Below are 23652 nucleotides of genomic sequence, written 5' to 3' on the forward strand. Positions count from 1 at the left end.
CAAAAGTTAGCGCTGAGCGCGGAGCCAGTTGCGACCGTCAGATATTCAGTTTTTGCGCCCCAAGTCGGAACCGGGCGCTATTCCAGGGTGTGCCCGCCCCCGCTTGGGGCGCTGAAACTGAATTTCAGCGCTCTAGGCACCGCTGCGCCACCCGCTGCGGAGCGGAAGGCTGCGGTACTGCAGGCCTCCTCCTTCTCTTAAGGGGGAGGTGCCTGCAACGGGGAGATCGCCGCTGGATAGTGCCGGCAAATGAGCCCGGCACCACGGAGAAGTGCCGGGTTCGCGGAATGCAGCTGGCAATGCCACGGGGGGGGGAGCGGTGGAGGAGGCCGGGGAAGGAGGTGCGGGCAGGCGGCCGCCGAAAAAGCGGCCGGCCGCACCTCCACCTTAAAGCGCCCCACTAAGGCTACAGTACGGCCCCGTTTTCTGATCGCTGTTTGCGGCCGCTGCGGTAGAGGCGGCCGCAACTCAATATGGGGGTCGGGCCGGTAGCGGGGCGGTAGCGGGGCACTGCGCACACCGATGACGTCATTGGTGCCGGCGCAGCGCTAGCGGCTACCGCCGCCATTACCGCTGCGCTGAATATCAGCGCAAACTCCTCTATTGGCGCAGAAGCCCTCTTTGGGCGGTAACTGGCCGCAAAGCTGGCAGCGCCTTACTGAATTTCTAGGCCTAAGAATTTAGAAGCAATTTGTACATTACTGCCTTTGTTAATACCGCACAATGGGACCTGTTTTTATGATTTGAAGGTCGTTGGGGGGGGGGCGGTGGAGACTGTTCAAATAATGTGAGTGCATTTTCCAAGTTGGACATTCTAACTTAAATTAGTATCGCTGTTTAAATTCAGAGTTACCCAAAGACCAACGATATACAGGACTAATAATATAAACAATGTAGGAACACTCCTGCTCCCTCTGGCCCCACACAAATAATTTAAAGCGGACCTTTTTGGGGCCTGTATCACTGGTCGGAGGGTGCACAGCTCAGGCTCCACTCAGTTCTGTCCTAAAATGGCAATCGGGCTCCTTTGTATGTGGAGTTGCCAACTCTGGTTCAACGTATTCCTGGAGGGATCATCACATGACCTTCCACCTCCAACTATCCCGCCTTCACACTGCCGCTATTGGTCCCCTTACATGTCCATCCTCGTGGCGCGCCACCTTCCTGAACCAATTGGAAAGTAAACAGACTCGTCATTACCCAATTGGATGAACCTTGACCGTCAGTCCAACAGCATTTTTCCCCCATATTCAACAACAACTTGTATTTATACAGCACTTTTAATGTCGTAAAACATCCCAAGGCGCTTCACAGGAGTGTCATAAAACAACATTTGATACCGAGCCACAAGGAGAAATTAGGGCAGGTGACCAAAAGCTTGGTCAAAGAGGTAGGTATTAAAGAGCATCTTAAAGGAGGAAAGAGAGGTAGAGAGGCAGAGAGATTTAGGGAGGGAATTCCAGAACTTAGGGCCTAGGCAACAGAAGGCACGGCCACCAATGGTTGAGCGATTACAATCAGGGATGCTCAAGAGGCCAGAATTAGAGGAGCACAGATATCTCGGGATTGTGGGGCTGGAGGAGATTACAGAGATAGGGAAGGGTGAGGCCATGGAAGGATTTGAAAACAAGGATGAGAATTTTAAAATCAAGGTGTTGCTTAACCGGGAGCCACTGTAGGTTAGCGAGTATAGGGGTGATGGTTGAACAGGACTTGGTGCGAGTTAGGACACGGGCAGCCGAGTTTTGGATGACCTCAAGTTTACATAGGGTAGAACATGAGAGGCCAGCCAGGAGTGCATTGGAATAGTCAAGCCTAGAGGTAACAAAGGCATGGATGAGGGTTTCAGCAGCAGATGAGCTGAGGCAGGGGCCAAGATGGGCGATGTTACGGAGGTGGAAACAGGCGGTCTTAGTTATGCTGCGGATATGTGGTCGGAAGCTCAATTCAGGGTCAAATATGACACCAAGGTTGCGAACAGTGTGGTTTAGCCTCAGACAGATGCTAGGGAGAGGGATGGAGTCAGTGGCTGGGGAACGGAGTTTGTGGTGGGGACCGAAAACAATGGTTTCGGTCTTCCCAATATTTAATTGGAGGAAATTTCTGCTCATCCAGCACTGGATGTCGAACAAACAGTCTGACAATTTAGAGACTGTGGAGAGGTCGAGAGAAGTGGTGGTGAGGTAGAGCAGCATACATATGGAAACTGACGCTGTGTTTTCGGATGATGTCGCCAAGGGGCAGCATGTAGATGAGAAATAGGAGTGGGCCAAGGATAGATCCTTGGGGGACACCAGAGGTAACAATGCAGGAGTGGGAAGAGAAGCCATTGCAGGTGATTCTCTAGCTACGATTAGATAGGTAAGGATGGAACCAGGCGGGTGCAGTCCCACCCAGCTGGATGACGCTGGAGAGGCGTTGGAGATGGATGGAGTGGTCAACCGTGTCAAAGGCTGCAGACAAGTCAAGAAGGACGAGGAGGGATAGTTTACCTTTGTCACAGTCACATAAGATGTCATTTGTGACTTTGATGAGAGCCGTTTCGGTACTATGAGTTTGGGGCGGAAACCTGATTGGAGGGATTCAAACATGGTGTAGGGGGTTTTGCTACTTGCTTTGGCCAGTCGGTTATGTCTCCGGCTGCCTTATCTCTGAGCGGTTCGGATCGCTCACCCCTTGGTTCTGATCCCCGGACTTATTGGCAGATAGCGATATAGACAAACGAGCAGACCAGTGGTTTGGTACAAAGAAAACCAAAATTTATTAACAGAGAAAATAAGATAACAATACTATACAAAAGGATGATATGAATGCAGTACACTTACACTTAACAAGGGAGGAGAAACGGCACATCGAGGGAAAATGGCTAAAATGACAATTCAGCAATCCCCTTAACTCCCACCCTCTACACCTAGCTAGATTATCTTGCGATGGGTCTGAAGTATAATGCTCACCGGCCTGAGATGTTGAAAGAAAAGCCTTGTCCCTTTGCCCTGTTGCCTGCCGATGTCACGTGGTCCCGCTGTTGCACAGACTTCACCGTCCAGGTAGAGATACCCCAGTAATTAAAAGGTCTCTGACAGGGTATCCTACCTCTCTGGATGGGCTCTCCTTCGATGGTCTTCTTCCTTGGTTGATGGCGAGGCAGGGCGCAGGAGGCGAGGCGAGAGAGAGCGAATGGCTTCTCGAGAGGCTAGTTATAACCCCCTCGATAGCCCTTATCTCTACGCTCAATCAGCTCATTCTTTTGTCTGATTTGAGCGGGCTGGAATTAAACAAAAGGTATCGATCTTGGCCCATCGACTTGGATGGCCGGTATTCGGTTCCTGCCGGTTCTGCAACTGCTCTCCTTTGTCCAACAGGTTCTTTGATGGGGGCCAGCCCAGTCTCGATGGCCCCGCTGATTATTTTGATTGTTTGAGCAAACACCTTGATGGCCTTTATGCGTAGGTCTGATTGTAATTGGGTTTGTCCCCAATACATATGCAAAAGTCTTGTCTGGTTTCAAGATCTCCTTGCTGCAGACATTGAAATGCACAAGCTGTTAGCTTGCCAGGGTCCAAATTGAAACTGATAGGCTTTCGGTCATGAGGTCTGACCGCAGCCATTTTGTTGTGCCCTGGATTTTAACACTCAGTCTGACCAGGGTTTCTTTTAAAAAACCAAATAAATCTTTGGGGGGTGGGGGGAGATGTATGAAATTTTCGAATCCTTCAGTCCTCCCTAGGATACTGAAACTTGCTTGAAGTGTCCAACCAAGGTGAGCAAAATTTCTGATCCCCCACAAATAACCTTCCCCTGTATTTACCTATCCATAATCCCTCAGCCCACATTTCCCGTACTTAGAGAAAACGCGGTGTACAACAGGCATCTACAGATGGCAAATATGATTCGTTATAAACAATCCAAGCGTGGAGGGGGTCCAACACCCCTGCACCACTTGGTACATTACAACATTTTTATTCTGTAGTATCAAACAGTCACAATCTTTATTAAAATAACACAATGAAACGAAGAAACAATCTTTATTAAAAATAACAAACAACGACCATCACGTTTAAGTGATGCGACGCAAAACTCAAACGGGTGTCTCTTCTTCCCTTCTTCCACCCGGGCATAATGTTCCTTCCACACCTTTTTAGGTTTAAACTCTAATCTGGAACCCTTTCTCCTACACTGGATGCACACCAGGTAAAGAACTATCCCTAACTGACACACCACCAGGATGTGGGATGCCATACGGATCCAGGATGGGACCTCTATATTTTCAAAAACGTCCCACCAGGGTGGGGTCGTAATATCTAAAATGTCGGCCCCTATCTGGACAGTCTTCTGTTCCAGGGTATAGAAGTGTTTTTGTGACACTAAAACTGCTTTTAGCAATTTAGTGAGGTGTTCTGGGAGAGGGGGAATCTGATAACCGAAATGCGCAACATATTTCTGCAGGTGGGTGAAATTCTCTTTCACAGTGAGGTGAACAATGGAGGGTTCAGGAATGGGGACAATTCGTAGTTGTGCCACTTGAACTTCTGCCTCGGGTTTGAAACAGAAACTGCTGTCACTCACTGCACACCAGCTATGCTGTCCATACTGGTAGTGAGGCATTCCTGTGGTGACACAATATGTCCCACCTCCTATATATGCTACCTGGGGGGGAACATGGCCTTGTGCCATTGCCTCCATGGTGCAATTTATAGGTTTCGCGCCAGCAGCTCTGAACCCGCACTGTGGTTTGGAATAGGCATTCAAGTGCTGGGGACACAGGATTATGTGCACTCCCCGGCTACGGCACCCCGAGAGGTTAGTGCCCGTCATAGCATGCTCCCACTTTATGACGTAGGGCGGGACCGCTGTAAAACGAATGTGTGCACCCCCCTGAATGACCCCAATGTTCTCCACCCTGTACACCGGCGCGGGTCGGGCCGTCCCGCCCATGACCAGCATTCTGACTACTAGCCCCATGACGGTGTGGTTGGACCGCCCACAGTCCACCGGGACTGGGTAGGCCTCAGAAGCTAACCGGAGCTGGCACGGGCTTAATGCATTCTCAAAAGGGTGGAGGGCTGCGAGGTGTTTGTTGCTGATCCAGGAGGGGACTAAACCTTGCTTTAAATCCTCCAGATTGCTGCGGCCCTCGCCCAGCAACCATGCCCCATACAGCACACACACTTCATTCTGCGCAGCTTGGTCAGAAGCGTTTCTGTCCTCCCTAATGAGCACATTAACCGTTTTGGCATGTTCCTCCAGCTCCGCTATGATCTCCTTTAAGTGGAGTGTCATGGCCTGGTCCTCATGCAACTCGGAACCCACCACCTCATTCTCATTGATTAATATTTTCTTTAATTGCGTTTTTAAACCATTAATCTGGGTCTGCAGCTCGATGTCATCTAAGCTGTTGATGACAGAAGACCCCGTGTTAAAACCAGTTAAAACATTGTTAAAAGCATCCCTTCTTTGTCTCCCAATCCCGTCCAAAAGCTCATGGGTGTATAGTCTGGTTCTGTCAATGTCTGAAAAATCAAACTCATAGAATATACGGAACATATCTTTTAAGAGGGCTTGATACAACTGCGCGGTCTCTGTGGGGCACCATGCGGGTAGGTGTACCTCGGTGAGGTTTAAAATCACGGAGGCTACCGCGTAGTGCACCCTTTGATACAGCACCTGGTCTGTAGGTACTAGCACCAAGCTGTTCCCTGGTCCCTTGGTCGTGGCGGGGCATCCCTCTACTATCGTCCGTGACATCGTGGGCAGGGGCTGTCGGGGGCGGGTCACTAGTTCAGTGGCATTAACTGAGATTGGGGAGTATGGGATTGCGCATGCGTCCAGGCAAGACTCCCAGTCCATCCCCCTCCCGTTATCTTGCCACTGGCTGCGGAAAATGATGGAAATGCCTGTGGGGCAGGCCTTCTCTGATCCCCACATACAGACATAGATCCCCTGATCCGGTTCCCACCATTTATCCCAGCACACACTTAACCCCCCGTGGGTCCCTGTGATAGTCCGATGAGTGTTGTTCCCCAACCGTTCCCACTCAACTCTGGGGTTCCCCATGCCTTTACTTAGTTTCCTGAGCCACCACCACCTATCCAGGGGAACGTGTCCCTTGCATGTTAAACATATCCTTTTGCCCACGGTGACGCTAATCCTGGGAGCGACGATCCGTATCCTGGGGCACAGGAGGGAGGCCTCCTCGTAGGTGAACCCAGTCTGGCTGGAGTACTGGGACGAATTGGATCCCAGCCACCCCGGCCACGTCCCCTCGTGGAAGTAAGCGGTTGTCTCCTCCGCTTCCCGTACGCCGCTACCGTCGACTGCCACCGGCGCCCTGTTCCCCGAGCGCCCGAAGATGTGGTGGTCCTCGACGTCCCCTCTCCTACCGATCCTCAGCCCGAGCAGGACGAGCAGGATTACGCCTCCGTACATTCTGAAATTTCCTGTAATAGACATAAAGGCATCTAGCCAGGTTCCCTGGAGACTCGTTGGCTCGGGTGACGTATGGTCGGGTCCCGCGACCTCGACTCACACGGACAATACTCTGAGACGGCTTCATACTTAAATCGAACCTAACTGTTCCTTACTTAGAATTAAATTAAAATAGCCTAACTTAACACTATAAACTTAAACTACTAAAACCATATTCATCTGTCGCCCGTCTCCGAGCGGCCAGCCTAATTCCTGCCTGGGCTGTTGCAGGCTGCTCCCTGCGGCGTGGCTGCACTGACTTGCACTTCTGGTCCCTTGCAGTCTGTAGCTGCTAGCTGGGGACCTTTGTCTTCCGACTTCTCTTTAACTCGGGAGGTTGCCCTTTCAAACTGGGGAGCCGGCGACCATGCCTTCCTAGGCTGGGGTGTCCGAGGAGACCTCCTAGGAAGTGCTACTGGTGGGGCTACCCTGGTGAGCAGACCTTTTGCTCGGACCGCATTCCTCGCTGGCTGGGGATCTTCTCCCTGGGGTCCCTCCCCTCCCAAACCTGAACTGGGGACCGGTAATCTCCCGCCGTCGGCTGCCGGTGGCTGAGGGTCTCCACCTCCAGGTTCAAAACCTGGGACGGGGGCAGGGCCATCTGGCTCGGGCTCCTCCTCCTCGGAATCCCAAAGGAGGGGGGGAGTGGTCTGAACAAGGTGCTGGGGGACTCCTCCCTTGACACACACGACTGCGCCTGCGTGTGCAGCCAGTGTGTGTGCGCGCCCGCTGCGGGCTGAGGATTTCTAACCTCGGGTTGGATCCCAGCTGCCTGCTTCTTCGCCTCCGGCTTAAACAGCTTACACTGGTTGATATGGAACCATTTTGTGCACCGGGGCAATTTCACTGCATACACCATGGGGCTGGCTTTATCTACTACTAGCTGGGGAGCCCCGCGTTGCGAGGGCAATTTTGGGGCGCTTGGTCTCCTTGCCCCTGTGTGTCCCCCCTCTCCCTGTCATGTCATCTCCCTGTCCTATCCCTCCCTCCCCTCCCCTCCTCTCCCTCCCCTCCTCTCCCTCCCCTCCTCTCCCCCCCCTCCCCTGTCTCCCTCCCTCCCCCGCTCCCCCACTCCCCTCTGTCCCTCTCTCCGGCCCCTCCCCCTGCCTAGCGCCTGAGGTCCGGAGCTGAGGTCCCCCGCGTATCGCGCGGCTGATGGACGGCCGCTGTGGGCGGGCAGGCGGCGCATGCGCAGTCAGTGCGGGCGGCGCATGCGCTATAGGGTTCCATGTACAATGGCTCTAAACTCCCCACTCGGGCGTAGTTCCTAACCATTACTTGGTCCCCTATCTCCCATTGGTGACTTTTGTTAGGCTTGAGCAGCAACCGGTTATTCCGGTGCTGCTTCCCCATGCTACCTGCTGCCTGCTCGTAAATCTGCTTCAGGCGCTCGAGGAGTGTTCGGGCGAATTTATCCCGATATACCTCCCGAAGCTGCCCTTCGGTAAGAACTGGGGCTAGGACATGGGTGGGGGTCCGCATAACCCTGCCAGTCATTAACTCGTACGGGGAATACTCTGTACTTTTGGACTGACTGGCCCGGATCCCCATGAGGACTAGAGGCAGGACCTCCACCCATTTTTGGGGTGAGTCCACTGTCTCTTTCTTCAGCTTTTCTTTTACGGTGCGGTTCATGCGCTCCACAATCCCTGAGGACTGTGGATTGTGAGCTACGTGCCACTTCCCCTTGATGCCGAGCAGCATAAGGGTGTTCTGCATGACTTGGCCGGTGAAGTGGCTTCCCTGGTCGGACTCCACAAACTGGGGTAGCCCCCACTGCGAGAACATCTCCCGTACCAAGATCCTTGCAGTGCCCAGTGCTGTGGCTGTTCTACAGGGGATGGCTTCTACCCACTTGGAAAACACGTCCACCAGGACGAGGCAGTATTTGTAGCCTCCCTGGGCGGTGGACAGGGGCCCGATGTAGTCGATCAACTGGATCGACTGCCATGGTCCCTCCACCCTCCTAACGTGTCCCATGGGCACCTTCCTTCTGTGGGGGTCGGGGTTGTTTGCAGCGCACACAAGACAGCTAGCACAGAACTCGCGGACGTCTTCCCGGAGTCCCGGCCACCATCCCGCCTGTTCCATCCGTTGCCAGGTGGTCTCAGGCCCGGGGTGTCCTGCTCCCGGACCCTCATGGGCCAGTTGAAGGAACTCCCTCCGGTGCTGCTGGGGTACTACCCACTGTTCTTCTTTGAACAGCACGCCTTCCCTTATGGAGAGGGCCACTGTGCCGTAAGGGCCTTCTAACTTCCTGACCTCCATTACTGCACTAATGACAGTTTTCAGGACAGGGTCCTGGGCTTGGACCATTTTAAGATCCGGGGCTAATGCTACTCCTAAGCTCCTCTGGGTCCCATCTCTGCCTCTAACTGCCGCCACGGGCCCGGACCCATAGGGGTCCCAGAAAGTGTCGATGCGGGCACCCTCCTTGGCCAGCGTGTCAGCTTGCTGGTTACCCTGGCCGCGGGGTTCTGTGGAGGAGTGGGCCTTCACTTTGTGGATGAAGATCTCGCCTTCCTCCCCCACGGCTGCCAGGATTTTCTCCAGCAGGGGTTTTACTGTTAAGGGTCTCCCGTCGGCGGAGGTATACCCGCAGCGAGACCAAATGGCCAGGTATTCCATGCACGAATTGCAAGTGAACATGCTGTCCGAGCAAATCGTGTACTGGGTAGGGAAGATTTCGGGGTGGGTCACGACGTACACCACCGCGGACAGCTCCGCCTGCTGGACGCTCATGGTACTGGGGAGCTGGATCGCCAGGGCAATGTTTGCCGTTGGGTCATAAACTCCACACCCTGTGAGTCGTTCGCCAGCAGATACCATGCTGGAACCATCTACATAGATCTCGCGGCCTGTGGGATGCATCCTGGCCCGTAAACCTATGTTCACCTCCCATACCCCTTCTATGGAACACCGATGGGCTGTTCCAGGATATACCATATTGGCCGCGAGCTTTGGCTCGCAAAGGCCCCTCACCTTCAGATCCATCTGCGAGAGGAGGAGGGTCCAGCGCGCAATGCGGGCACTGCTGACTGTCCCATCTTTAATCCTCCCGTCCAGAAGCATCTGGTGGGTGTATGATGTGTGAGGAGGGTGATGGGAGAGGTGTTGAGTCTGTGGTTTCAATTGCAGTTATACTGAATAACAGGACACAGACTACAGAAGTAAGTAAACAGGTCTTTAGTGATTGAGGGTCAGGGCTGAACTGGGATACACTTTGCTCCGCAGGGTTTATATACCGGTGTGGTCACCACCAGTACTACAATGTACAGGAGCCATCAAAAAGTAGTCCATCACCTTAAGGTGGTACAGGTTACATACACTACAATTCCTCCCCTTTTTAGCTTAACAGTGTACACCCCAAATTAAACATTACATGGATAACATATATACAATTTACACACAAAACTGTTCAAAGATTCAGTCTCTGAGGAGGCCTCCTGATCCGGGCCGGATAATGCCTTTCAGGGGTCTCTGGTTCTCGTTGCTGGGGTGACTCATCCACTTGATCTCCTATGGATTGAACATCATCAGGTACGTTCGAGTCTGAGGTAGATGCTACAGGCTCAATAAGTTCTTCAGCTGGTGTCTCTGCCGTAGACATGGGGTCGACCCTTGTTCTCGATTCCACAAGTTGGTCAGCATGACGTCGTATTACGTTCTCTCCAACGTCTACCGTGTACATCAAGGGTCCTTGTCGTGCACGAATTGTTCCCGGTTGCCATTTATCATCCCTATAGTCCCTGGCCAACACTGGTTGTCCTATTTCGAAACTACGAGTGGCCTTGTTATTTACATGCTGGAATTGCTTGTTTTCGACTTCCCTTCGCACATTGGGTTTTAACAAATCCAACCGGGACCGCAACCTTCTGTTATAGAACATTATGGCAGGGCTTTGATTTGTCACTGCATGCGTGGCGTTTCGATATGCCATCAGGAAATTGTCCACCTTGTGTTGTAGTGGAATATGGTCTTCACTCATGGCCTTTATCGCCTTTTTGAACGTTTGTACAAATCTCTCGGCCAACCCATTTGTAGCCGGATGATATGGGGCAGATGTATAGTGTTTCACCCCATTCTTTTTCATGAATTTCTGGAATTCTTCTGACACGAACTGTGGTCCGTTGTCTGAACATATTTGCTCCGGCAACCTATTCCTTGCAAATATGGTTCTTAGAACTGCGATCGTCTTCTCAGAGGTAGTGGTCGACATCTTAATCACTTCTGGCCATTTAGAATGTGCGTCTACTGCTATCAAAAACATGGAATCCATGAATGGACCTGCAAAGTCGATATGCACACGTTGCCATGGGGCTGAAGGCCATTCCCACGGATGCAGCGGCAATTGGAGGTGCGTTTTGAACTTTTTGGCACCCTGAGCAGCTTTTAGTCAGATCCTCTATTTGTTTGTCGATACCTGGCCACCACACATAAGCCCTAGCAAGGCTTTTCATCTTGACTCCCCCCAGATGACCTTCGTGCAATTCTTTCAGAACTCTCTCTCTTAATTTCAGAGGAATAATCACCCTTGTTCCATACATCAATGTTCCTTGACATACGGACAGCTGTTCTCGTCTGGCTGAGAATGCTGGTAACAGTAGTTTGCCATGTGCTGGCCATCCCTTCACTGTCAAGTCGTAGACCCGAGACAGTGTCGGGTCATTTCGGGTCTCTCTCTCAATACCCGCATTGGTGACTGGTAAGCATTCGATGATGGTCGAGTGAAATATCTCGACAGGGTCAACTGCCGGTGCCTCTTCCGCTGTAGGTAGTGGCAGGCACGACAGCCCATCAGCATTACCATGTTGCTTTGTACCTTTGAATTCAATATCATATTGATGTGCCCCTAGGAAAAGGGACCATCTCTGAAGCCTCTGCGCCGTCATTACCGGAACACCCTTCTTAGGGTTGAAAATGGAAACCAACGGCTGGTGATCTGTCAGCAGCGTAAACTTTTGGCCTTGCAGGTAATGGTTAAATTTCGTAACTCCCCACACGAGGCTCAGAGCCTCCCTATCTATCTGAGCATAGTTGCGCTCAGCGGAGGTCAATGATCTGGATGCGAAAGCGACTGGCCTTTCCGGGCCATCTGGAAACTTATGTGAGAGCACTGCCCCGATACCATATGGAGAAGCATCACAAGCTAAGCGAATAGGCAGCGTTGGGTTAAAGTGAGCCAACACTTCCTTAGAGGTGATCAGTGCCTTGCTCTTGAAAAGCCCGCTTACAATCATCGCTCCACTTCCATGGTATTCCCATTTGCAAAAGAGTGTTTAGCGGGTGTAACACCGTGGATATATTTGGAAGAAACTTGTGGTAATAGTTAACCAACCCGAGGAACGACCTCAACTGGGATACATTTTCCGGTGCAGGAGCTTTTACAACAGCTTCGATCTTGTCAAGTGACTTATGGTGGCCGCAGTACGAGATTCGCTTTTGAAAGAACTCGCATTTCTGGCGATTAACTCTGAGCCCATATTCTTTCAATCTGATGAGCACCTGCTCCAAATTCGCGAGGTGATCCTTATCGTTATCTCCTGTAATCAGGATGTCATCCAGGTAGCATTGTGTGCCTGGAATTCCCTGCAATACCTGCTCCATGGCCCTTTGCCAAATCGCTGGAGCTGATGCCACTCCAAAAACCAGTCTATTATACCGATATAAGCCCTTATGCGTGTTGATCGTGAGATACTGACGTGACGCGTCATCAACTTCCATCTGTAGGTACGCCTGCGCCAGGTCTATCTTAGTGAAGTGTTTCCCGCCAGACAGCAAAGCGAAGATATCTTCAATCCGCGAAAGCGGATATTGCACCGTGTGAAGAACCGGATTAACAGTGATCTTGAAATCGCCACAGATGCGAACCTTCCCAGGTTCCCCCGGCTTGTTGCTCAACGAATGCTTCATGACGGGAACAATGGGTGTAGCCCATTCGCTCCAGTCCACCTTGGACAGTACCCCTGAACGTTCTAGCCCTTCCAGCTCTGCTTCCACAGCAGGTCGTATCGCATAAGGCACCGGTCTGGCTTTGAAAAATTTTGGGTTTGCATGTTCTTCAACCTTGATGGTTGCCGTAATTCCTTTCAGTGTTCCAAGTCCCTGTTGGAACACCTCCTTAGCATCGTCTAAGATTTTGGACAGTCGTTTAGGTTTGACGTCGTCCTCCTTACAGGCATCTACAGTCAGTGCTTGTATGGAATGCCAGTCCACATTTATTCTCCGGATCCATTCCCGTCCCAGTAGTGGCGGACCTCCATCAGGTAACACATACAAGTCCATTTTCTGACTTTCTTTACCATTGTAGACCACGTTTACTTTTATCTTTCCTTTGGGGTATACTATTTGCCCCGTGTACGTTTTCAATACAATCTCCGTATCCCTCAGGGGAATGTGCGAGAATAACCTTTTGTAATCATGCTTATTCATGACCGTTAATGCCGACCCAGTGTCCAATTCCATCTTCACTTGGACTCCTGCAATCTGAAGCATGACCCAGATAGTTTGGTGGTCTGCTGTGTTACCCACATTCTGTATTTTCAGACAACCCAGTTGCTTACTGCTGGAGTCTGAATCCGTCTTTTGTTCATCCGAACTGTTCTCTGTCACCTTGTGTACTTTTTTGTACTTCTGCTGCGGTGACTTCTTGCAGCTGGTCTTCTTTCTGGACCGGCATACTCTCGCTATGTGACCAAGTTTGCCACATTGCCTGCGTTCTTTATCTTTGAACCAGCACTGGTTCTGGTCATGCATTGTCCTTCCACAACGATAGCACTTTACTGTGCCCAATGCCATTTCATTGGTGCTGAATTCCAATGGCCTTTGCTGTATCTCTGCAGCGCCCCGTGCTGCTGCCTCGTGGGATGCTGCAATGCTGAAAGCTTTGTCCAGCGTAAGGTCCTTTTCCTCTAGCAGTCGCTTCTGGGTTCCTTCCCTTAGGAGCCCACACACAAACTTATCTCTCAGTGCGTCTGCTAGTCCTGTTCCGAACTGGCAGTACTTTGATAACTTGCGCAGTTCTGTTAGGAATTCAGCGTTGCTTTCTGCTTTAAGTTGAATTCTTTTGTAGAATTTAAATCGTTCCGCTATCAGCAGCGGCATGGGGTTTAAATGCTCCTGCAGGATAGTAACAATATCCGCAAAACTCTTTCCTACCAGTTTGTCTGGTGTTACAAGGTTCCTTAATAACCCGTACGTCTTCGCACCCATTGAGTTTAATAGGGTTAGTGCTTTCTTATCATCCGGTACCTCATTCGTTGTACAGTAAACTTCGATGCGTTCCACATAAGTGGCCCAATCTTCCACATCGTTATCAAAAGTAGTGATGTTACCCGTTTTTGGCATCCTTGCTGAGTTTCTCCTTCCCCTTTGGATATTATTATTATTTTAATTTTTTTTCCAAGATGGCGGCTTTTCCCGCGCTTGGCGGCTTTTCCCGCGCTTGTCTTCTTCCCCCGCCGACTCAAAATGGCGATTTCCACGCTGTTGCCGTCCACGCCTCCTAGCGGTCCTTTTATTTTCCTCTGCGTTGCTGCTCTTGTTCCCCCGCCGCTCCCGCGGTCCTTGTGGCCATAAACGCTTTTCTGGCTGCTGCGCGTCTCTGCCCGATTGCAGTCCGGCCCCTGACACCGGCTGCGGTCGTGTTCTCCGCCCTTTTCGTCGTTTTCCCTCCCCTTCTCCCACTGACAACTCGGCCGACTTCCCCCCCGTGCCACTCGATCGGGCTTACCCGCCGCTGTCATAGAAGGGATGCTCACGGATGCTTGACTTCGTGCTCAGCAAACCAACCCGGGCTTCCGATGGCCTCCTGTGCGATGCAGGATGTTGAGGGCGGATGCCCTTTTTCGACGCCCGTTTCTGAGGACGAAGCTTCCTTTGATGCAAAACTGCCGCAAGGTAAGATCAGACTCGTCACCACTGTTGAGTCTGTGGTTTCAATTGCAGTTATACTGAATAACAGGACACAGACTACAGAAGTAAGTAAACAGGTCTTTAGTGATTGAGGGTCAGGGCTGAACTGGGATACACTTTGCTCCGCAGGGTTTATATACCGGTGTGGTCACCACCGGTACTACAATGTACAGGAGCCATCAAAAAGTAGTCCATCACCTTAAGGTATCCTCTTAAGGTGGTACAGGTTACATACACTACAAGAGGTGCCTGTGAAGATCGAGGATCTTTTCACAGCCCAATACGTGGCCAAAAGGTGCCGTTCGCAAATTGAGTAGCTCCTCTCCACATCAGTGAGTACTCTGGAGGAGTAGACCACGGGTCTTAGCCTGCCGTGCCGCTCCTGGAGCAGCACAGCACTGAGACTATCCCCGCTGGCCGCTACCTCCAAGATGAACTCCTTCCCCCCATCGATGGCTCCCAGGGCTGGTGCGGTCTGCAGGTCCCCCTTGAGCTGGACAAATGCTGCCTGGCACCCCTCATCCCAACACCACTCCACTCCCTTGTGTAGGAGTCGGAGTAGAGGGGCTGCTGTGGCTGCATAATCTTTAATGAAGTCTCTGCAGTACCCCGTTAGCCCTAGGAATGACCTCACACCTCTCACTGTGTTGGGGACCGGTAGCTCTTGAACCGCTTCCCTCCTCGCCTTGTCTATGGCTCTCTCTCCGGCGCGGACGGTCAGGCCCAGGAATTTAACTTCCCGCTGGCTGATCTGCGCCTTTTTCGGGTTCACTTTGAACCCCTTACACTGTAGCAGCTCCAGCAGTTCGGCCAGCAGCGGGCCGTGCTCCCCGACTGAGTCGGTAAACAAAAGCAGGTCATCCACATACTGCACTAACTGGGTGGGCTGACTAAATTCTTTTAAACTATCCGCCATGGAAGATGCTGGGGCTGTTATGAAAGCCTTGTGGCAAGCAGTTCCAAGTGTACTGTTGCCCTTTAAAAGTAAAGGCAAATTTGTACTGGTCCTCCCGCCTTCAAGGGATGGACCAAAACCCATTTGAAATATCCCGCACCGTGAATGTGGTCGCAGATGCTGGAATACTTCCGATGAGGTTGGCAACTGCTGCCATTGTGGGGGCACACGCGGGGATATTGCTGTTGAGCACCCGATAATCCACCGTGGCTCTCCATGAATTGTCCGGTTTCTTAACCGGCCAAAGCGGAGAATTAACATGGGTGGCTATGGGCCTCAACACTCCCTGCTGTACTAAAGAGGACATGGCTGCTTCCATGTCGGCCTCTGCTTCTCGGGGGAAGCTATGCTGCTTCTGGGGCCGGGCCATGGGGTCCCCGTCTACTCTGACCTCAAACCCGGTGACCCTCCCGCAGTCGTGTTTGTGCATGGCAAACGCAGCCAGGTGGGCTTGCACGAATGCCTGGAATTCCCTCGGGACACCATCGACCATGAGCCCGAGGTTGTAACCCTCTTTCGGCTTCACAGTACACAGGGTCCCCTTCCCTTCCTTTCCTGGGATGACTACCACACTGCCCTCCTTACCCGTGTCGGCTCCCCAGAGGCAATGATTGCGGAGATCCACGAGGATCCCGTGGCCCACGATAAAGTCGGCCCCTAGGATCCCTTTGCCTCCCTCCGCTTCCCACCTCACCAGGACGCACGTCCACTTGGTCTGGAGCATGCCCAGCCGGATTGAGAGCGGCTTGGAGTGCGCTTCCGCCTGTTCCTTGCCTGTGAAGCCCGATAGGACGTATGGAACCCCGCTAGGCAGAGGTGAGGTGGTGGGGTTAGCTGCGTGGATCACGGTGCACGATGCTCCTGTATCCAGCAGATAAGTCCCTTTAACCTTCTCTACCTCCATCTGCATGAGCGGTCTCTTCCATCCGTCATACCGGAGATCACACAGGTGGACAGGCTGCGTGGGCTCCAGTCATTGCGGGGAGTCAGATGGGGCTGAGGGAACTACAACACCGGTGGTGGCAGCTATTTTCCCCTGGCTGGCCAGGAGGAGAGACCGTAGGGACTGTATCGACTCCAGGAGTGGCTCGATCGCAGCGGGAGGGATACCTGGCCCTGCCTTTTGGGCTGGGGCTGGTGAATTCCTCCCCTTATTCTCCTTCCAGGGATTCTTACAATCCTTTCGCCAGTGGCCGTCCTTCCCGCACCCGTAACAGTTCAGCTTATTCTGGGAGGGACGGTTTCCCTCCTGGTGCCACTCTTTCTTATTCTGGCCCCCAGGTTTAACCTCATCGACTTTCCCCTTGGGTTGGGGCGTCTCGATACCCCTTATATTTTTAAATGCTATCGTGAGCTGGCGGATCACCATTTCCTCAGTGGTCTGGGGGCTACGGGGGTCAAACCAGGCCGCAGCCTGGGCTCGGATTTGGGGCAGGCAGTTTGTCATTAGACAACGGAGCCAGTGGGCCTATTGGTCTTGGTCCATCAACGTTCGTGCCGGCGTTCCCGGGCACGCCCTCCGGTAGACTGGCCACAGCCTGTCTGCGAACGCCTGCGGGGACTCCCCTGGGAGCTGTGCTGTACTGTTCTTTCTACACGGGCGAACGGGCTGCCGTCATTCATACCCATGGCCTCCAATATCTCATCTCTTAAGTCATCGTATCCCTTCTGCCCCTTCTTACATTCATCTGATAGGGTCTGGAGGAGTTTACCCTCCAGAGAAAACAGCAGCATTTTGGCTTGCTCTGCATCATCGCAGTCATTAACGCAAGCTGCCTGTTCTATCTCTCTAAAATGCAGTGAGGGGTCTCCCTTTTCGGAGAGCTTGGGGATGTGACTAACCATGGCCCTGAGTTGCTGGGTGCCATGCGGTACCACAAACTGGTTTTGGATGGCTCCTTGTTCGTCGTCCTCGCCGGGCGGGCCGTACTTCCGTTGTCGGAGGGGGTACACCGGTCCCGGTCCCGGCCTATCTAGCGGGGGCTGCTGTACCTCCCCTACCACTTCATCTTCCACCCCCCTATGCTGCCAGACCTCCTGAAAGCTCGGAGCTATGGGTGGTGGCCGTGAAACCTCTGGTTCCCTTGCTGGCTCATCTCTTTGCGCTGCCTGTGGGACCGTTCTGCTTGGGTTGCCGGTAAAGTCCGACTGGCCTGCCTTTGGGCTGATAAGGCATATCATCCCCTTAGCCCTCGCTAAAGCCATACTCAAGGTTTCTATCTCTTCCCTACAGGGGCCATGATCTGCTTCCTCAAAGTCTCGGTCGCAAGCCAGCCTATATGCTGCCTTTACTTCTTTAACCTTCTCCTCCTGTTCCCTTATCTCTTGGGTTAGGCGGGCAATTGTGTCCTGTAACCTTATCTCACTACCTCTTGCCTCTCTGACCTGGAACTCCAAACACTCCACCTTGTACCTTGCGCTACCTTTGATTTCGGCGGTCTGGCATTCCAGGCGCTCTATTTTTGCTCTTGTATTATTCTTAACTTCAGCGACCCGGCTCTCCAGGCGCTCTATTTTTGCTCTTGTATTATTCTTAACTTCAGCGACCCGGCTCTCCAGGCGCTCTATTTTTGCCTGGTGTTCTTTTGCCGTCTGCACTCTTTCTTGGTTTAGTGCCTGAAGCGCCACTATCAATTTCTCCTCTGCTAAAGCCTTATCCTGTATCTCTATCTCCTTGTGCTGGATTTCTAGGGCCGATTTCTTAAGCTTGGCAGCCTGTACTGCTACAACTCCGTCCAACAGTAGGACCTGTTTCTTGGACTGGGCTGGCCCCCATCAAAGAACCTGTTGGACAAAGGAGAGCAGTTGCAGAACCGGCAGGAACCAATTACCGGCCATCCAAGTCGATGGGCCAAGATCGATACCGTTTGTTTAATTCCAGCCCGCTCAAATCAGACAAAAGAATGAGCTGATTGAGCGTAGAGATAAGGGCTACCGAGGGGGTTATAACTAGCCTCTCGAGAAGCCATTCGCTCTCTCTCGCCTCGCCTCCTGCGCCCTGCCTCACCATCAACCAAGGAAGAAGACCATCGAAGGAGAGCCCGTCCAGAGAGGTAGGATACCCTGTCAGAGACCTTTTAATTACTGGGGTATGTCTACCTGGACAGTGAAGTCTATGCAACAGCGGGACCACGTGACATCGGCAGGCAACAGGGCAAAGGGGCAAGGCTTTTCTTTCAACATCTCAGACCGGTGAGCATTATACTTCAGACCTATCGCAAGATAATCTAGCTAGGTGTAGAGGGTGGGAGTTAAGGGGATTGCTGAATTGTCATTTTAGCCATTTTCCCTCGATGTGCCGTTTCTCCTCCCCTGTTAAGTGTAAGTGTACTGCATTCATATCATCCTTTTGTATAGTATTGTTATCTTATTTTCTCTGTTAATAAATTTTGGTTTTCTTTGTACCAAACCACTGGTCTGCTCGTTTGTCTATATCGCTATCTGCCAATAAGTCCGGGGATCAGAACTAAGGGGTGAGCGATCCGAACCGCTTAGAGATAAGGCAGCCGGAGACATAACCGACTGGCCAAAGCAAGTAGCAAAACCCCCTACAATGGAGTTCCCAGAAAGATGGGCACGGATTTGGGAGGCGACAACACGTTCAAGGACTTTGGAGAGGAAAGGGAGTTTGGAGGTGGGGCGGCAGATTTGAAGGAGAGGGGACAGTACCTGAGGAGAGAAAACTGTTAACACTGTCAGCTAACATGGGAGCCAGAAAAGGAAGTTGGGTGGTCAGCAGTTTAGTGGGAATAGGGTTGAGGGAGCGGGAACTGGGTCTCATGGACAAGATGAGCACGGAGAGGTCATGAGGGGAGATCGGAGAGAAACTGGAGAAAGATGCAAATTCAGGGCTAGGGCAGGGGATCCTTAGAGGAAGCTTAGTCCGGTGGGCTAGGGGAAGGGAGGGAAGTGGCAATAACAGCTGATTGGATGGTCTCAGTCTTAGAGACAAAGAAGTCCATGAACTCCTTGCACTTGTTGTTGGAGGTGAGGGTGGAGGAGACGGGAGATTTTTATAACTAATAAATGGAAATGTTCAAAGAAAATTTAAAAAACATATAATTCTTTTAACGCCCCTATGATGTTTCTCCAGGGTTGCTCGCAGTAGAGTCCAGGAGATGAATCTTTAATTCCTGGTGACTCCAAGACAATCCTGGAGGGTTGGCGACCCTACTTGTATGTCACAGGACCCCGCCCGACTTGCCTATTGAAAGGGGCCTACTGCCGGAAACAGGCAGGAGCTTCAGCCACTCGGCAGTAGGCCCTTTCACAAATGGTGATAGCCAAAGTGTCGCCGGGATTGGGGCGGTAAGTCTACCGACCCCATTTTGAGGCTGTTCCATCCGCGATATCACTGACTAGGCCAAGTTAAAATCGCCTCCAAAGGAAGAAAGTCCAAATGCCTGACCAATAAAAAGTGAAGGACATGTACAGTAGGTTCCAAAGTATCATGTAGCCTGACTCACCAATGTAGATACGCTTAAATTAAATATATAATACATTTCTTTTTATATTGTTGGTCTCGAACAAGAAAACAAGTTACTGATCTGGAGCGTTTAAGTTGCTCCTTTTGATTGCTTTTGGTATTTTGGCAGGCCCTTTTTTGTACACAGAAGCTCATAAACATAATCTTGTAAAGGCAAGTTTAAAATAAGGGGAGGGCAATCTCTAAAGGCGATGGTTTCAGGATTGAATCAAACATTAACAATAGTGCTCCATGGTTGTCACAACATGAGCCTGGAAATTACTGTGATCAAGCATTTAAAATAAATGGGTTTAATGTCTCTGCTACAATAGTAGAGGGAGGAATTTGGTACAAGCACATTAAGCATTCAAATGATAGCATTGCTTACAGTAATTTCCAGGTGATAGTAATTTTTTTATATAACCAAAGTAGGGCTAAAGAAATCCACCAGTCAAAACATTTTGTCATTTTCACATTGGAAGTCCAATTGAGGAACCCCCAAAAAATCTCACAAATAAGACATCAGACTAGATTTGACACCTCTCAACATGTTATCTGTGGTGAATATTTGTCAAAACCTCTTTGTCTGCACAAGTTTTTAAATAACAGCTGCATCCCTGGATAACAAAGAATAAAATGCAGAAATTTAATGGAAACTGTGAGATTCTCTGTCTGGCTATTTCTCTATCTGCCTATGTCCCTTGGCATTTAACTCCAATCAAGACCAGTCAAATGGGATTCTTTCCAGGGTGTTCAGTCTTTCTTGTAGCTATTTCTTTTTTTGAGGGAAAGGCTAGATTTTGTACTGAGTAAAATGATAATGTCATTACTGGGGAGTGGATCATTTTTTCAGGTTTGTCACTCAGTATCAACCTCAGGTACACTCAGATGCAGCTTGAAACATCCTTTACTCTGTCCCAACAGACTGCTAACCTCAAAAAAGCACCTGCTGCCAAACCAAGCTAAATTTTCCATTTCCCACACTAGCCATCCTTTTGGTCTGTTTGAAAGAGAGCGCCAATTTGTGCCAACAGATGGGCTCTTTGCTCCTATGGGCTGATGCCCACAAAGAGTTGGGATGAGACTGTTCAAGTTATTCTATGCTGGAACGTTATAACCAGCAGAAAGAGGAGACTTTCATCCCATCAATCTGCATTGGATCCCAGGTTCATTCAATCCGTCTTATCTGATTTAAGCCAGGGCAGTGCTGTTGGACTATGGAAGAGAGAAAAAAAGGGTCCCCTCTCCAGATTGCTGGTGTGCGCGTGTGCATGTACGTGTGCGTGTGCGTGTACGTGTGCATGTACAATTTCATGTTTCACCGTAGCCTGTTAACAATAAACTGGAAAACCAAATAAAAATGCTGTTTGACAAACTGTCAGGTACATTTTCCACTGTTATCATCTCGGTCATTTTCTGTATTCTAGGAACTAATGTCCAACGAAGCCAGTCTAACGGTTCAGGGAAAGAAGAAAATGTCAGTGAGTGAGCGGTTGCGTGCAATTCAGAGCTGCATCCAAAAGCTGCGATTCCTTGTTGATGAGGTATAATATAGTAAAGAAGTATTTCATTACAATCCAGCATTAGTTTTTCAACCTGAGTGTTAAACCTAATGACATGGCAACAAACTGATCTGTTTTAATATTCATATTGTTTGTTTTTCCCTAACCCCTGAAGGAACAATCCTCAATTTATCACTTGAATGCGGGTCAAGAAGGCCATGACATAGAACACCAAATGAATCATAGAAAATCATAGAAATTTACAGCACAGAAGGAAGCCATTCGGCCCACCCTGTCTGTGCCGGCCGAACAAGGTCTATCCAGCCTAATCCCACTTTCCCACTCTTGGTCCGTTGCCCTGTAGGTTACGGCACTTCAAGTGCATATCCAAGTACTTTTTAAATGTGATGAGGGTTTCTGCTTCTACCACCCACTCAGGCAGTGAGTCCAGACCCCCACCACCCTCTGGGTGAAAAAAGTTCTCCTCAACTCCCCTCTAATCCTTCTACCAATTACTTTAAATCTGTGCCCCCTGGTTATTGACCTCTGTGTTCAGGGAAATAGGTCCTTCCTATCCACTCTATCCAAGCCCCTCATACTTTTATACACCTCAATCAAATCTCCCCTCAGCCTCCTCTGTTTCAAAGAAAACAACCCCAGCCTCTCCAATCTTTCCTCATAGCTAAAATTCTCCAGTCCTGGCAACATCCTCGTAAATCTTCTCTGTACCTCCTCTAGTGCAATCACATCCTTCCTGCAATGCTTTGGAGTGAGTTGTAAGCCTGGAGTTCAGTCAAAGGGCTTTAGTGATAAAACAAACCACGACAATGACACATTAGTTGTTTATGAATGTCAGCAGAAGCCCAAGATTGAATGAATCATGGAATGATACAGCACAGAAGGAGGTCATTCGGCCCATTGTGCTGGTGCTGGTTCTTTGAAAGAGCTATCCAATTAGTCCCACTCCCCTGCTCTTTCCCCATAGCGCTGTCATTTTGTTTCCCATCAAGTATTTATCCAAGAGAACAGTTGCTACTCTCCCTAGTATCTGTGATTTGTTTTAACAACGCATACTGAAGTTATTTTTACACTGAAGTTTTTCAGGTATTGAATTCGATAGGTTGGAGAGCCCTAGACTGATGAATTAGTACTCAAATATAGTGTTATGGTCACGGATGTCCACGTGACAAATGTAAGGGACTCCAGTAATTCAAGTTACAGAACATGGACATTTATTTAACTGTTGTTTAACATTTCCAACCCAAACAAAATATAACACAATGATGGGTAAACCCAGATAATCCCCTTATGTAGCATTGTAGCTATAAAATAAAGGGTGATTCAGGAAAGAGTGTAATTGTGTTGTACTTAGCACTCTCACCTCTGGGTCAGAAAGTTGTGGGATCAAGGTCCTTTACAGGACTTTATTTAGGTTGTCACTTCAGTGCAGTACTGAGGGAGTGCTGCACTGTTGGAAGTACTGTTTTTCAGATGAGATGTTAAACCAAGGTCATGTCGCCTTGTTCTGGTACTTCAACTGGACGTAATAGATTCCAAGGGACTAATCGAAGAAGAGCAAGAGTTCTCCTCGTGTCCTGGCCAACACATCTCCTTCAACCATCACCATAAAAAACAGACTAACTGGTTGATATACCTATCAATTCATCCAATGAAAAGCGACGAGTTAAGATAGTAACTATAGGTTTTTATTGGCTAAATAACAGAGCCCACCCTCGTGGGTGATCGGGTCCAACAAGGAGGAATACCAGCCAGTCGACCACCTTTATACCTGGACAAGCAGGCGGAGTCATGGGCGGAGTCAGCTGTGGTCAGCCCAGGTATAACAGCATGACAAGAGGTGACCTTGTGTAGTGATACAACAGTGTAAAAATACCTGTTTATACACTGTATGAATGGAACCGCGTTTATGTGTTCAACCATAAATGTATTTTGATGCTTTGGCAACATAAGATGTACCTTATCATGCCAATAAAGCGATTTGTATTGTATTGTAAACAGTGATAACCATAGTGTAACGATATAAACAGTGATAACCATAGTGTAACGATAGTGAACGATAAAAGTGGTTTACCACATTCACCCCTTGTTTAGATTTGAGTCCGGCAGGGTGAAGTGTGCTACCAGTTCGGGTATGTCACTCTGTCCGGAGGCCTCGTAAGTCTCTCTGATCGGCGCAGCAGCGGCGGCGGTGATGCAGTATCCGATGTTAATGCTGGTGTCTGCGTGGTCGGCGAAGGCTCGTGGGGTTCCGGCATGCCGTCTACCTGGGGTGGATTTGGGGGGGTGGTGGGGGGTAACGGTGGTGTCTCAGGGGTGCCCGAGGGTGCAAG

The 23652-nt window shown here is 50.4% G+C and overlaps 1 protein-coding gene across 1 annotated transcript in view; it reads left to right on the top strand.

The window, feature by feature from the left end:
* LOC147081887 (fer-1-like protein 6) overlaps positions 1-23652 on the top strand; it is a gene marked incomplete at its 5' end in the record, with an annotated part of 215446 nt that overhangs the window by 36877 nt on the left and 154917 nt on the right. Inside the window, one exon of the mRNA XM_085980616.1 lies at positions 21227-21343. Coding sequence (XP_085836742.1) covers positions 21227-21343 — 117 coding nt within the window. The remainder of the gene's footprint in view (positions 1-21226; positions 21344-23652) is intronic.

This window comes from Somniosus microcephalus, unplaced genomic scaffold (assembly GCF_052327205.1).
Source record: "Somniosus microcephalus isolate GS21.2 unplaced genomic scaffold, FLI_Smic_1.0 scaffold311, whole genome shotgun sequence".
In the NCBI taxonomy this organism is placed as follows: domain Eukaryota; kingdom Metazoa; phylum Chordata; class Chondrichthyes; order Squaliformes; family Somniosidae; genus Somniosus; species Somniosus microcephalus.